Source organism: Moschus berezovskii, chromosome 10, assembly GCF_049115385.1.
Source record: "Moschus berezovskii isolate FMDL1 chromosome 10, NW_MosBer_1.0, whole genome shotgun sequence".
Lineage (NCBI taxonomy): Eukaryota > Metazoa > Chordata > Mammalia > Artiodactyla > Moschidae > Moschus > Moschus berezovskii.
This window is the reverse complement of record NC_142469.1, coordinates 87,965,967-87,982,577: the sequence shown is the minus strand read 5'-3', so window position 1 is coordinate 87,982,577 and position 16,611 is coordinate 87,965,967. Positions and strand designations below refer to the sequence as shown.

Sequence of the window (16,611 nt, the reverse complement as noted above, 5' to 3'; positions counted from 1 at the left end):
GGTGATTATTTCTTTCCCCATTTTAGGGAAGTTTTCAACTATTATCTCCTCAAGTATTCTCTCATGGTCTTTCTTTTTGTCTTCTTCTTCTGGGACTCCTATGATTCGAATGTTGGAGCATTTAACATTGTCCCAGAGGTCTCTAATATTGTCCTCATTTCTTTTAATTTGTTTTTCTCTTTTCCTCTCTGTTTCATTTATTTCTACAATTCTATCTTCTAGCTCGCTTATCCTGTCTTCTGCCTCTGTTATTCTACTGTTTGTTCCCTCCAGAGTGTTTCTGATCTCATCTATTGCATTATTCATTGTATATTGACTCTTTTTTATTTCCTATAAGTCCTTATTAAACCTTTCTTCCATCTTCTCAATCCTTTTCTCCAGGTTATTTATCTGTAACTCCATTTTGCTTTCAAGATTTTGAATCATTTTCACCATCAAAATTCGAAATTCTTTATCAGGTAGATTCCCTATATCTTCCTCTTTTGTTTGTGTTGGTGGGCATTTATCCTGTTCCTTTACTTGCTGGGTATTTCTCTGCCTCTTCATCTTGCTTATATTGCTTTGCTTGGGGTGGCCTTTCCCTCTTCTGGCCGTTTGTGGAGTTCTCTTTATTATGTAGTTTCTTCGCTGTGTGTGGGGTTGGACGGGTGACTTGTCAAGGTTCCCCGGTTAGGGAAGCTTGTGTCAGTGTTCTGGTGGGTGGAGCTGGATTTCTTCTCTCTGGAGTGCAATGTAGTGTCCAGTAATGAGTTATGAGATGTCACTGGGTTTGAAGTGACTTTGGGCAGCCTATATATTGAAACTCAGGGCTATTTTCCTGTGTTGCTGGAGAATTTGCGTGGTATGTCTTGCTCTGGAACTTATTGACCCTTGGGTGGTGCTTGGTTTTAGTGTAGGTATGGAGGCGTTTGATGAGCTCCTATTGATTAACATTCCCTGGAGTCAGGAGTTCTCTGGTGTTCTCAGGATTCGGGCTTAAGCCTCTTGCCTCTGGTTTTTGGTCTTATTCTTGGAGTAGTCTCTAGACTTCTCTATCTGTCATTTCCAAGGTGGTTCCCTCTGTTTTAGCTTCTGTTTGCTGGTCTCTTCAGTGTCTAATTTCCGCCCTGATACTAGGGGGCAGGTGGACACTTTTTAAGGCTCAGTTGTTCAGTACTGTTCTGGGAAGGGAGGAATGCTGCAGATGAATATCTCTGGCGTCTGTGGGGAGTGCTCGCAGCGTCTCGGCCACACTGGGTTTGCCCCCGCTCACAGCACGTATGCTGTCCCAGTCTACACTGCACAGGCTCTAGGTTGCTCTGCCGGGAACTGTCCGAGGCCGGCGCTGGGTTGTATGCACTTCCCAAGTGTGAGCGTCTCAGGTTCAGTTTCTCGGGTACTCCACAAAGGCGCAGACTTGGCTGGGTCTGCGTTTTGTGCCTTCCCCTGTCCAAGCAGCTCAGGTGACCAGGTATTTGGTGAGCGTGGTTGCTGTGACTTATCAACTCCCCAGTCCCTGCCACTCGTTTTTCTGGGTGTATAACCGGCGTACCTTCTCAGGCAGATATCGACTGGCCCGAGCCCAAGAAGTCTTGATTAGCAACAAGCCTGCCTGCAGTTTGTATCAGATGCCTTTCTGGGGCCACGGTTGCCCCCTCTGGCTCTGGCTGACCTCCCTGCCTGTCTCTGTGGGGGATGGGGAATGGGCCAACTGCAGCCAATTTGCTCTGCTCAGCCTTTCGTTCTGTGAGCGGGGCTGGTGGAGTCTTAGGTTAGAGCTTTCTGCCTTTTCGTGGGGAAGCAATCCCAGTCTGCTTTGCTATTCCCTGTTAGATCTCTCAGATTGCTCTTGCGGCATTCAAGCCCAGTCCTCTCTCTAAGCAGTTCAGCCGGCTCCTCCCTGCCCATCCCCCGCTTGCTAATGGCATATGCAGGCGTCTGTGCTGCTTCTCTGCTGGGAGTTACCGTTTGGCGGGTAATCTGTGGGTTTTAATTATTTCTTTCTTTTTCCTCCCGGTTTTGTGGCCCTCTGAGGTTCCAAGGCTTGCCACAGACTAGCCAGTGAGAGTGTGTCCTGGTGTTTGGAAACTTCTCTGCTTTTAAAGCCTCCCTTCCCGGGACGGAGCTCCGTCCTTACCTCTTTTGTCTCTCTTTTTACCTTTTATTTTTTTTCCTACCTCCTTTCGAAGACAATTAGCTGCTTTTCTGGGTGCCTGATGTCCTCTGCAAGCATTCAGAAGTTGTTTTGTGGACTTTACTCCACGTTCAAATGTTCTTTTGAGGAATTTGTGGAGGAGAGAGTGGTTTCACTGTCCTATTCCTCCACCATCTTGTTCCTTCTCTCTAATTACATATTTAATGTCTGTATGTTTCTAGTGTAGCGCAAAATTTCCCGCTTTTCACTCCTCAGTTCAGTTCAGTTCAGTTCAGTCGCTCAGTCGTGTCCGACTCTCCGCGACCCCATGAATCACAGCACACCAGGCCTCCCTGTCCATCACCAACTCCCAGAGTTCACTCAAACTCGTGTCCACAGAGTCGGTGATGCCATCCAGCCATCTCATTCTCAGTCGTCCCCTTCTCCTCCCGCCCCCAAACTTTCCCAGCATCAGAGTCTTTTCCAGTGAGTCAACTCGTCGCAGGAGGTGGCCAAAGTATTGCAGTTTCAGCTTTAGCATAAGTCCTTCCAATGAACACCCAGGATTGATCTCCTTTAGAATGGACTGGTTGGATCTCCTTGCAGTCCAAGGGACTCTCAAGAGTCTTCTCCAGCACCACAGTTCAAAAGCATCGATTCTTCGGCGATCAGCTTTCTTCACAGTCCAACTCTCACATCCATACATGACCACGGGAAAAACCATAGCCTTGACTAGACGGACCTTTGTCAGCAAAGTAATGTCTCTGCTTTCACTCCTAACACTGGTAAATATTTGTCTTCTTTATTTTATTGATCAGTTTAGCCAGAAGGTTATCAGTTTTACTGATATTTTCAAAGAATCATTTTTTAGTTTCTTTGAATTTCTCTATGCTTGTTCATTTCCTGTTTTGTTCATTTTTGTTCTTAATAGTTCCTTCTGTCTTAGATTTTAGGTTTGTTTTGATTTATTCTTTTACCTCAAAGCAGAATATTAGAGCATTGATCTTAGAACTTTTTTTTCTAAAATAATTATTTGTAGATATGCATTTTCTTCGAAGCACTGTTTTAGCTATAGCACCCCTGGGAAGCTTCTATATCCTTATTGATACCTTATTTAATTGTTCCATCAATTACTGAGAGTATTGACATATCCAACTGTAATTATGAATTTGCTAATTTCTTTTTCAAATCTATGAGGCTTTACCTTACATTTTAAAACAATTGTTAGTTGCACACACATTTAGGATTGTTATGTCTTTTTGATGAATTAGCTCTTTTATCATTATGACATGCTCTGCTTTTTTCTTGTTAGTGTTCTTTGTTATGAAGTTTATTTTGTCAGTTATTAATTAAGCTACTTCAGCTTTTTATGACTAGTGGTGCATGGTGTATCTTTTTAATCCTTTTATTTTTAGCCTGTAACTTTATTTTAAAAATTAATTTCTTGTAGGCAGAATATAATTTGGTCTTACCATGTCTCTCAGCCAGAAGATTCCTATCTCTTATAGAAATATTTAGATTCATGAAATTATTAAAAGGTTGGGTTTAAAGCTATAATCTTATGATTTATTTTCTATTTGTCCCATCTGTTTTATGCTTCTCCCATTTTCTTGCTTTCCATTAGGTTATTTTTATTAACTTTATTGAGAAATGATTTATGTATGATAAACTACATTCTCTGAAAATGTGAATTTGATGAATTTTAAAACTTGCATACACACAATGATTCATCCCTACAATCAAGATACAGAACAGTTTGATAACTGGGCTTTTCAGTATTCCATTTTATCCCCAGAGGCTTCCCTGGTGGCTCAGATGGTAAAAAATCTGCCTGCAATGCAGGAGACCCGGGTTCAATTACTGGAGGAAGATCCCCTGGAGAAGGGAATGGCAACCCACTCTAGTATTCTTGCCTGGAGAATTCTGTGGACAGAGGAGCCTGGCTGGCTTTAGTCATGGGGTCTCTAAGAGTCGGACACGAGTGAACAACTAACATTTATCCCCACAATTGGGTTTATTAGCCATATCTCCCTTTTTTTAGTAGTTGCCTTCAAATTACATCTTTAATTTATGAGAGTTTGTCTTCAAAAACACTACACTGATTTCTGAATGATGGAAGAATCCTACAAAGTTTCCTTGTGCCATCCCTTGTGCTGCAACTTTTCATACATTTTACTGCTATATGTGCTTTATACACCACAACATATTGATTAAACACTATCTTTTCAAGAGATAATAATAGGAGAAAGATGATATTTAACCACAAATATGTGCTATTTAATGTTTTCCGTTTTCGATGTTTTCACCCAGTGCAGACATTCAAATTCTCATCTCGTATCACCTGCCTCCTGCCTGTACTGCCAGTGTAGTGCTGATGACAGATTTTTTTCAACTTTTGTCTCAAAAACTTTTTAAATTTTGCCTTCATTTTGGAAATGTATCTGTCTGGATATGTAACTCTGCTGCTACTGCTGCTGCTAAGTCACTTCAGTCGTGTCCGACTCTGTGTGACCCCATAGACGGAAGCCCACCAGGCTCCCCCGTCCCTGGGATTCTCCAGGCAGGAACACTGGAGTGGGTTGCCATTTCCTTCTCCAGGCTGACAATTATTTTCTCTCAGCACTTTAATGATGTCCTTCCATTTCTTTGGGTTTGCATAATTTGTGAGAAGAAATCTGTGATTCTTAGATGGAATCTTTCTATGCAATCTTTTTACATGAATGGTTTTAAGATTTTCTGTTTATGATATGCTTTCAGGAACATGATTATTATTTCTTTTGATGTGATATTTTTTTTATCCAGCAAGAGATTTATTGAGCTCAGATTTGTGACTTTATAGTTTTCAACAAAACTGGAAAAATTTTTGTTATTATTCATTCAAGTATTATTTTCTGCTTCCTCCCCATCTCTTCTTTTTAAAATAAGACTTCAGTTACATATTGTCCACAAGCCACTGAGGCTGTGCTCACTGCCCTCCACCCCCACCTTTCTATTCTCTGTGCTTCAGGATTCACAACTTCTATTGCAATGCCCTCACACTCACAGATCCTCTTCCTCATTCATTCTCTAATCTTCCATTGATCCCATTCAGTAGATTTTTCATACATAAAAGTTCTGCTTGTATTTTTTTTTTTTTTTTTGCATTTTCCCTTTGTCTCCCAGTTATGTCCAATTTCTGGGTGACTTCTTGACATATAAGAGTATATTTATAATTATGATAAATTTTGTCTTGAGTTCTGGATTTTTGTTTTGCTCTTGGTTAAAGAGTATTGTCCTTTTTCTCTCGGGCAGTTAAGTTTCTGAGTTAATTAATTTTGAAGTTACTCTTAACGCTTTTAAAGAGTGGGACTTGAATAAAATGTATTCAAGGTCTGTGACTCAACCTGACCCTTCAAGCCCCTTCTGTTCAATGAGGTCTATTACTCTGGCTAGTGGGAATATGAATTAGTCCTGGCCTTACACAAGCTCTTGGATTTATTCAGTTTACGCGTGTGTATGCTCAGTCACTTCAGTCAAGTCCAACTCTTTGTGACTCTATAGACTGTACCCGCCAGGAGCCTCTGTCCATGGGATTCTCCGGGCAAGAATACTGAAGTGGGTTACCATGGCCTCCTTCAGGGAATCTTCCTGACCCAGGGACAGAACTCACATCTCTTACATCTCCTGCATTGGCAGGTGGGTTCTTTACTGCTAGCACCACCTGGGAAGGCCCTATTCAGCTTACAGATCCTTATTGTTTTTTTCCCTCAAACTGTAGAACTTCATTATATTTATGTGAAGATTGATACTTAAAGACTAGAGAAAACTCTATGCAGATTCCTTGAGCTCCTTCTTTTTAGAGCTCTCTTACGTCCAATACTATTTTCACAAATTCGAGCCACCTCAGTCTCCTTGAACCCTGGGCTTCTTAGCTTAGTGAGACCGCTGGACTTTAGTTGAGATTCCCCCTCCCAGTGCTATAATCTAGGAATTGCCTCCAGGCAGAAAGCCAAGGCCATCACAGGGCATATATAGTTAATTTCCCTTTCTTTAGGGATCATAGCCTTCAGCAGCTCTGTTGACCAACGTCTGAAAATCAGTACTTTTATTATATTTTAACAATCTTTTCTAGTTTACAGTTGTGGGGGAGATAATTCCAGATGCTATCACTTCCTCATGGCAGGAAGCGGACATTCCCCAGACACAAATACTTTCTTTCAACTTTGCCTTAATTTTCTACTTTAAGTGCAGAATATATGCTGCAGTTTGCCCGTTTCTCTCACAGGTGCAAACTCTGTTTTTGGACTTTCTCCCCTTATCCCTACCATGCTCAATTCTCAGAAACTTATCCTGGACTTTCAACTAGATTCTCAAAATCAATATAGGAACCTCTAAATTATAACTTAACTACTGCCAAGATTAGAGTCTCAAGCTGAGCGAGTTTAAATGGAAAACTCCCAGCCACAATGTTATAGGGATCTGTCTATGGAAAATCATTTTGTAATATAAAAATTCCAAATGACGGTGACCATAATACAAAATTTATATACATAAAGAGAGTGGTAAAATGGTGATGAAGGACATTTTTGCTTCCCTGGAAATGCCAACCAGAATCCATGGTTCAGGATAGAAGCTGCCAAGTGTCTCACCTTTTGAGTACTGCCTTCTTGATGCCAGTCACACATTGTGAGCTTTGCTGACAAAAGGCCTCCAACAGAATCAAGTTTCTTAGGCTCTACTTCTTTGGTCTTCATACAATAAAGGACACAGGGTAATCAGGGGTATTAGTCATCTGAAGGGAGGTTCCTGAAGTATTAACAATGTCTTTATCTTCTTTCCCTTACTGGAGAAGCTGGGAGACAGGAAGCAGGGAAATTTCTACTTGTTGGAAATCTGTGTTTCCCAAGTTCCCTTCACCCTCAGCACGAGCTGCGGGGTTGGAGGTAGGGTGGTGTGTCAGAGCATTTGGTGCTGCTGGAGCAGGGCAACCTGGGCTCCCCTCCTTGTCTTGGCCAGTGTTGAAGAATGCCAGCCATGGGAGGCAGTTGGGGCGGGACAGAAGCAGAACTTCTGGGTGGGTTGCTTGTCGCCTTGGGAATACGGGAGCAGAGGACAGAGAACTGTGCAAGGGTGGGCCCTTGCAGAACTCCCTAAAGGGCTAACAGTTTCATCCCTACTCAAAGCCGGAGCCAACACTTAAGCCCCTTGGTGTTAGACTAAGAGGCAGAGCAGAGACTTGCCAGCTCTGATGTCATTTGCTATGTAAGCAGAGCTCCTTTCACTCTCCCCCAGCCACAGGGAAAGGCAGGGCGAGGAGAAGTTTTGACTGTTTGGATTTCAAAAAGCACAGGATTAAACATTAAACTTCAATAGGACGAAGAAATAAGGTGTCTGGCTCAGGCAGGATAGAGGGTTGAGGGCCCAGGACATTTAATGAAATCTTGAAAGTGAATGAATTTCCTTCTTGCAAATGTCTATGTTGAGACGATTCTATCAAACTTATTAATATGCTTGTGCATGTATATACAACCAGAGATAGCATTTTAAAAGCTTTTACATTGGGTTTGATCACACATGCTTGCAAAATTCCCTTGAAAGAATATTACTGCATGGGTTGATTTGACTGAAGCTTTTAAAAATGTGTATTTTCTTTTCTTTTTTTCTATTGGCCATGCCATGTAGCATGTGGGATCTTAATGCCCCAAAAAGGGATAGAACCCGCGCCCCCTGCATTGGAAGCACAGAGGCTTAACCATTGGACCACCAGGGAAGTGCCTCAAAATGCACATTTTCAGTGAAGCTTGGACATAAGATGGCTACCTCTCTTCCTAGCAAAACTCCCTGTTACAAACATAGACATGTGTTATTACTCCAAAATCCTTTGAATTGTACTGGAAATTAGGGTCATCTGTCTCAAAAATTTTCATTGTTTAGTTGATGAGGAGGCAAAGTGTCCAAATGTCTTTGGCTGTTTCCATGGGGATGTCTTCAATGTTCCTTAGTACTTCCATTTCAATAAATCAGAATCTGCACAACTCTGATGGGCTTGTCAGCACTGGGAAATTGGCTTGGCTTAGTGAAGGACAACAGTGTTGGTCATTCAATGATTAGAAAGGCACAAATATGAGTTCTAGCTATTACCATGTGGCTATGACTCTGTGTGTGCGTTTAGCATTGCAAGACTAGCCCACAAAAACATACGAAAGTGCTTAATGATAACATGTGATTCTTATTGCTGTTATGAAAAATTATCACAACTTAGTGGCTTAAATTTACTACCTAACAGTTCTGGAGGTCAGAAGTCCAAAAGTAAAGGTGCTAATAAGGGTGGTAGGGAGGGTCTGGGGAAGTTTGTTTCCTTGCCTTTTCAAACCTCTAGAAGCTACCTGCAACCTCTGGCTTGTGACCCCTTCCTTGTATTACTCCAACTTCTGACACCACCCTTGGTCAGATGTCTTGCAGTCACTGTGAGGCTCCTGCTTCTTCTTACAAGGACTTTTGTAATCACATTAGATACACTGGATAATGGGCTTCCCAGGTGGTGCTAGTGGTAAAGAACCCAGGAATGCAGAAGACCAGGGTTTGATTCCTGGGTTGGGAAAATCCCCTGGAGGAGGGCATGGCAATCCACTCCAGCATTCTTGCCTGGAGAATTCCATGGACAGAGGAGCCTGGAGGGCTACAGTCTATAGGGTTGCAAAGGGTTGGACACGACTGAAGCGACTTAGCATGCACACACACTGGGTAATTCAAGGTATCCCCCGCATCTCAAAATCCTTACCTTAATTTTATGTCAAAGTCGCTTTTGCCGTGAAAGGTAAGATATTGAAAGACTCTGGTGATTAGAGGATGTGGATATCTTTGGAACTAAAAAAGCAAAAAATCATATGATCTCATGGTCCTGTAAAATGTTAAATTCAAATTTATGATCATGACTTCCTGTCTATTGCCCTCATTTCCCTGCCTTTCAACCTTATTGAGACTGCCAATTTCTGGGTCACTTTACTGTGTCCCAAAGTTGGTCTTTGCTCTTTCTTTCCTCCTCAGTTCCTTCTAGACTCCATGGGTCATCCTTCCAACCATCCTTGCCAATGTTCTTAGCTCTCACCTGCTTGTTTTTTGGTGATACCTCCTCTTCTAAACCAAACTTCCAACTTCTTTATGATGCCGGGCCTGTTGAGGTCTCTTGGAGGAAATTCCCAAATGGTCCTTGTTATCACTAAGGTAAAGTCAGGATCTTCGGGGGCCCTCAGCGTGGGCTCAAAAGCTTTCTATGTTTTCATAGTCTAGGTCACTCTTTTAGGGTATGTTACAAACTCCAACCCCATTCTCTGTTCTTTCCCTCTCTTCAGACAATTCTTTGAGGGAAAAAATTGCAGCCATTAAAGCCACTAAAAAGAAGTCCATGAATTTTGCCCTTGTCCTACAAACTCACTTTCAAGGCCTTTTGCCTCTTATTTTCTCCTAAGGCAATCCTGAATATTCACAAACCAGGAATATCCACAATTGATTTGTATTCCTCTTGCAGACTGTGTTTCATAGGTCTAAGTTCTGCTTTCAAAATGGCATTCCCTAGGACCACTAGGGAATTTCCTAGTGGTCCAGTGGTTAGGGCTCCATACTTTCACTGCAGAAAGTACAGATTCAATCCCTAGTCATAAGGTCCCCCATGCTGCAGGGTGTAGCAAAAAACAAAACAAACAGGGGTGGGGGGCATTCTGTAATTGCTAGCTCTACTTCTTTACCATCCATTAATGTCAATGATTCTTCAAATCTCTGGAATCTAGATTCTGTCCCTACCATTTCACTAAATTAGCACCTGACTTACATACAGAAAAATCCAAAGTCGAGTTCATCACCAAACCCATCCCAGCCTAATTCACCTCCATGCTTCTTATTTAAGGAAATGGTGCTCTTATTATCCTGATCTCATCTTGGTATTCTCTCAGTTACCCCACAGTATATCAACTATAAGACCTGAAGATTCAATTTCTTAATGTATATTATATTCAATTTCCTCATATATATGTAATAATAAATTTCCTAAATACACAAATATATTATTATACATATAATATACATATTACATATTATATATATATATATATATACCTTACCCCATCTCTATTATAGGGTGAAATATTCATATATATTTTCTTATATTTTTATACTTTTTACATTTCATTACTTTATCTGAAATTTTATGTGTTTACATTTTGGGTGTGTTTTTTAAGAGAGAAATCTAGCTTTCTCTCTCTTTTTTTTTTTTTTTTACCAAATAGTTATTCATTTGTTGCAGCACTTTTCAACCATTTATTATGCCCTTCCTGCTTTGAAATGCTATCTTTATTATTTACTATATATATATGCTGCTACTGCTGCTAAGTCACTTTAGTCGTGTCCGACTGTGTGACCCCATAGACGGAAGCCCACTAGGCTCCCCTGTCCCTGGGATTTTCCAGGCAAGAACACTGGAGTGGGTTGCCATTTCCTTCTCCACAGCCTAGAAGAGTGAATTATATAGGGACTCAGTCAATTTACAGTGAATGTAATATGCATTGTGCACTTGTACTTGTTTTTCCAGTATTCACTAAAGAAAAGTACCAGTGTATCATAATCCCTCACCAATTCCTCTGGTAGCCTTAAATTGATGGCAAAATAAAGTATTTTATATATGTTTAACCCTGTTGGAGTATTAAATAGATTCCTTTTGATAAATCTCACTTACTGAAAACTTGTATGACATATATAACAACAGTCTTAATTTGACCTTAAGATATTTTCAGAACTTTTACAATGATATGTATACTAGGACCTGTTTCGGGGTTTGCTTTCTGTTTTGTTTATTTTTCTCTCTATTCTTGAGCCATATCATGCTATTTTAATCATCGGATTTTTATTTGTTTTAATAGCACACGTATGCTTTAAGTGTCCGCTTCAAGGTTTTCAGTTTTTACTTATTCTTCTGCTAAATGGAAAAAAAAAACTTTGTCAAATTTAGAATGGAGTTACATTGAACTTATGAATTATTCAGACAAAAAATTATTCAGAAAAATATACATCATTTTGTCATGAAAAATTATTACTTTACTATAGTAATTATTAGATTTAGGTTGCTAGTATTTTACCTATGATAAGCAAAATTTTGTGCTCTTTTGGTTTATTTTGAGGGGTATATTAAGTCTGAAAAATAATTTGAGAAGCTTTTCACTGTGGTGCACCTTTGGAACAATTTTTTGTTAAATGTTTATCTAATGATTTGCATTAATTACTATTTCTTGTTTCAGAAGTGGAGTTAAAAGCACATCACTCCTCCCTGCTCCCTCAAGAACGTGGATGGCACATTTGTCTTTATAAGACGCACAGGGAAGAGGGTGAAGCATGAACATCCTTTTGCGCACTGGTGGGGTTAAGCCCATGGATCCAAGCCAAAGAGGGAAATCACAGGTAATCATTTTTCTCTTCCACTTGGTGATTAGCAGAGCAACTAGTCGAGTCATCCTGACGGATTCTGCCCCAGGGCAGGCCTGGGGCTTCTGTGGAGGGTCAGGGGGTGCACTGGCAGCACCGGGGCTGGGTGGCAGTGTCTTAGGGAATCCCCTGTCCCGGTACAGACAGCCCTGGGCATCCTGCCAGAAGTGTGGCCAGAGTTCAGGGCCTGGGGTTCCCAAAGCAAAGATGATCTACCATGCGAAAACCAAACTTAACCGCAAATCTGATCACAGAATCATATTTCAAACCTAAAAGCGGTGTGTGAACTCTGCGTGCTGCCGAGAAATGAGTTGTATCAGCTTTAGGTCTAAAGCCCCACAGGTGTCAATTTCTTTAGGTGCTGCTTTGGTGGCAATAATAGGAAAGTGCTATTTGTTAGAGAAGAGGCGTAGTAACAGGGTCCCAGAGGAACTGCCCCAGAAAGCCCTGAGAAATATTCCATTCTTTGAGGTTTCTTCATTCTAAGAGTCAACTGGAGAAATAATTTCCTCTGGTGGTTTTGCTCCTTTCCTGCCTCTTTTTAAACAATATTTAATTTTCCTTTCTGTTAATAATATCAATTCTATAGTTATATAAACCATTTTTTAAAAACATAAAACTTTTTCACTTTAGGTCAAAATATAACTTTTTTGATGCTGGATGTAGCTCACACAAACATCTCAGAAAAATAACAGTAACATTGTCACGGACATCTTTATCTGGTTTCTGACCTTAAAAGGGAATTTGAGATGACTACTGCTTCTCATAATATGAAATATATTTATATTACTAATGGTATTATCAGAAATGCTAAAATTTCTCAACTGCCTCAGAGCAACTATGGAGAGAATCAGATGAGTTTTTTCTTCGTGTACTATTGAGACAATGTTTTTTTTTTTTTAACAAAAATCATAGTATTAACCCATCCTTGAATTTTTAGAATAAACCTCTTGAAAAATGATTCCTATAAGTGTTGGATTTATGGTGCTGATATTTTTGTTAAAGCAAGGAAAAAAAATTCCTTTTGCTATGTTGGCTTTGAGGGTTTTATTAATTTTGAAAAATAATTTGGGAAGTGTTTCATCATTTTGTAATCTTGGAACAATTTAATAAACATGAGAATTGTTACTTGAAAGTTTTCAAGAACTTGCTCATAAAATACTCTGGACCCAATTCCTTTTTTGGAGATTGTTAACTGAACATTAAAAAGATATCCTTCATGAATTTCAATCCATTACAGCTTTCTAATTCTTATTGAATCCATTTTCCTTGAAAATTACACATTTCATGGGTTCTAAGAATTTGTTGCTATAGAACTTTAAAACATATTATTATAATTAAAAATTTGTTCACAGATGCTAAAGCTGAAACTCCAATACTTTGGCCACCTCCTGTGACGAGTTGACTCACTGGAAAAGACTCTGATGCTGGGAGGGATTGGGGGCGGGAGAAGGGGACGACAGAGAATGAGATGGCTGGATGGCATTAGCAACTTGATGGACATGAGTTTGAGTGAACTCCGGGAGTTGGTGAGGGACAGGGAGGCCTGGCGTGCTGTGATTCATGGGGTCGCAAAGAGTCGGACACGACTGAGCAACTGAACTGAACTGAACTGTGCTTTTTTTGCCAAGTATTTTGTGTTTCTTTCTTTTCAGTTAATGTATCAGTAGTTTGCATATTTTAATCCTATTTGTATAGATGAGATACTGCATTTATTAATCAATATATTTGTCAGGTCCACTTTGTTTCTTGCTGCCTTAATTTTTGTTTTATTTTTATTCATTCCTTGCTTATATTTCTCTACGATTTCATGTGTTTTCTGCTACCTATTTGGCGTGAGTATTATTTAACAATCATTATGGTCAAAGATTTCTTAAGTTAGCTTTATTTTTCATGAGTTAGCTTTTCTCTCTTTTTGGGTTTATCAGAAAGATCCACATTTTTAAAACAAACGAACAAAAATTATAGGAACTTGAGCTTTCCTGATGGCTCAGTGGATAAAGAATTCAAGAGACACAGGAGATGCGGGTTTGTTCCTCGGTGGGAAGATGCCCTGAAGAAGTAAATGGCAAGCCACTCAAGTATTCTTGCCTGGAAAATCCCATGGACAGAGGAGCCTGGTGGGTTAGAGTCCAGAGGGCCACAAAGGGTCAGACATGACTGATGACTAATCACAGCAGAGGCTCAATAAACCCATTTTTCGTGAAGTATTAATAATAGAAACAAAATAAGAAAAGAAACACCAGTGTTGCTAGGGTTTTGAGATGCACCATGTAGACATCGGGCTAGGGGTTACTTGTTGTTTATTAAAGTTATAGCTTGCATCTAGGAAATGTTCACAAGATTAAATCATAAGATCCAAATACACTCAGGGTTTTGACTAAATCAATGCAGTTATTACTAATATTGCCTGTTTAAGGCAATCATGACATTATTGCAATAGGGAACATCCGTCCCGTTTCCTCCAGGCTTACGCTTACGTTACTCAGTGTAGGAAAAAAATAAATACACAAATGTTTTGCTTCACAAGCCCCTTTGATTTTCACATATTTTCCAACAAGAAACACAATAGGATTCTTTTCTTCCTTGATTAAATGGAATTACAATCGCAAAAATTAAAATCCAATGACCAATTTCAGTTGTAAAAACTAGAAGAGTCAAAAAAAAAAAGATGCTATTATCAGTAGTGATTTTGGAAAGAATTCTTTAAAACACAATTGAGGGGAAGTTATTTTGGAAATATCCATATTCTATTCTTACACATATTTTTCCATAAAAGGTGTTCCCTCCCTCTGGGGCAGGGAGACAGAGGCTGGTTCCACCATTTTCTTTGAAGCTTCGTCTCCTCCATCTGTGATGCCCAGGGGGTAATGAGTCTTCAAACGTAGCTCCATTCTGCTCTTCTGTTTAGACTTAGATCTCATTCCAATTTAGGTTTCTCTTTCTCTTCTTCCATACCTAGAAGTACAGGCAAAGCACTTTATGTGGACATCAGATTCAGCAGGAGCAGGTTTAAAAGAACTCTCATCTCATCACACTTCTCCCCACCCACCCTACATGCCCATCCCTTTTCTTCTAGCTAAGAAGGAAAGTCGTTCACAACTTTCTCCAGAAATATCCTCAGTGACCTCCCTCTCCTTCCTTCCCCTCAAATTGGGACATAACACCTCTGTGACACACCCAGCTCTTATGGCCTCTGGGAGTGAGGAACACAAGTTAGTTCTTGACTCGTTGAGTTTGCACAGAAATCCCAATCGGACTGCCTTGTAACCAGCTTCTAGTAACAGGAGGTGTGGTGCTGATGAGTTTCAAAGAGACCTCATTTATTTTTACTTTACTCATGACTCTTTCCAAGGCAAGGACTCTGGATTTTCAAAAGTCAAATCATTTTTCTTGTTTTATTTTTATAAGCTCTCATAGAGAGCTTATTTAGCCACAAGAACTATTTATTTCCAGACCCACGTGTACTTAAACTCGAGTTCTCCCTTTATTCAACCCAAGCCTGGTAGAACTATGTTTTTCTTCCTGAGAGACTCATATGTACCGGACTGGTGAGACCTCGCCAGTTGTCTGTAATGAATAGTTAGTGATATTTCATTTTCCTGGAGATGAACATGTTTAGGTCACTCTCATAAATTAAAGTTAAATCTGGCAAATGCTCCCCACTTTTTTTCTTTTGCTTCTACTTAAACACTTTTGTCCTAACATCAAATTCTTGGAGCCTTTTTGCTGGAGCAAAAGAACCCCATCTATTGCCGGTTTTGTTGGTATTCTTTTTTTTTAATAATTTATTTGGCTGTACTGGGACTTAGTTGTGGCATGTAGGATCTTTTAGTTATGGCCTGTGGAATCCAGTTCCCTGACCAGGGATAGAACCCGGGCCCCCTGCATTGGGAGCATGGAGTCTTACCCGCTGAACCACAGGCAAGTTCCTGGTATTCTTTTAAAAGTTGCAAGTTTTCTGAGGGCAGAGCCCACTATTTTGTTCCTAATTATATCCTGAGCACCTAACACAGTGTCTGTCTCATGGCAGGAGCTCAAGTAATCTTTATGAGATAAACTGATGAGCAATGACTAAAGAGAAGGGCAAACTAGGGGAAAAGCAGCCGAAGGAAACCTGGAGGGTGATCACAATGGGGCTGGCAATTGGAGAGACACCCCCACCCTTTCTTCCAGACCCCGGCTGCTAGCACCACCTGCTTTGCATGGTCAGCGTGGTAGCGGTGGAATGTGGGTAACATGCTCAGAACAGGTGTCCCGAGACAGTCTTTAAGGTTTGGTTTTCATGACTAAGGAACTGGCAGAGATCTGTAACACTTTTTCCAAAGTACTTCTCAGAAATCATATTAAGGAAAACTTCAAGCTGAAGAGTAAGGATGTGTGAAGGGAGGAGGAGTAGGGCTGAGGGGGGAGAAGGCAGGAGATGGCTTGGTTGTTATTGGGTAACCAAGGCAAAGGCAGGAAAACACAACACGGATTCTGTTCAAAGAGTGCACATGATTTGGGTCCCGACTCTGTCCCATGCTCCCTCTCCTGTGGAGAAGCTAATAACTGCTTGCTTTTCTTTTCAAAGTCTCTTTCCTGCTAAGTGTTCTCCTGTAGATGGGTTGAGCTGGCAGCAAGAGTGGAATCTTCAACAGCGGGGGTGGAGAACAGGGCCTGTTCATTGACCCAGACGGGGAAAATGGCTCCCCACCTACTTGAGTTTGGCAGCTTTGAGGTGGAGGGAAAAAATTAGACAGCTGTAAATAATATTTGGAAGAAGCAGAGGTATAATTTCCACACAACCAGCAGAAAGAAACCTGTCACGAAGCTGAGGCAGGATGTTCTGTCAGAAACGGAGCGGAAGAGCTGATTGACCTTGAGAGAGTCAGTCACATGTGGTTCCCCCAGGCTGGGAGAGGGGCCCTGAGGGCAGCGGGACCGACCCTGGAGGTCTGTGTGGGCCTGTGGGGGACATGAGTAGGATGGAAAACCGGTGGGGAGTGAGGCGGACAAGGTGGAGGCTTCTGTCCCATGGGCCTGGCTCTGACCTCCTCTCCTTTCTC

The 16,611-nt window shown here is 40.8% G+C and overlaps 1 protein-coding gene across 2 annotated transcripts in view; it reads right to left on the bottom strand.

Moving 5' to 3' along the window:
- Nucleotides 1–13,849: 13,849 nt before the first annotated feature.
- The window catches only part of AIG1 (androgen induced 1), a 278,823-nt gene continuing 276,061 nt past the window's right edge, over nucleotides 13,850–16,611 (bottom strand). For both annotated transcript variants that reach the window (XR_008686926.2, XM_055433558.2), the window contains one exon: nucleotides 13,850–14,521. Coding sequence is in view for 1 of the 2 variants with exons in the window: in XM_055433558.2 (XP_055289533.1) it covers nucleotides 14,484–14,521 (38 nt within the window). In the remaining variant the exon portion in view is untranslated. The remainder of the gene's footprint in view (nucleotides 14,522–16,611) is intronic.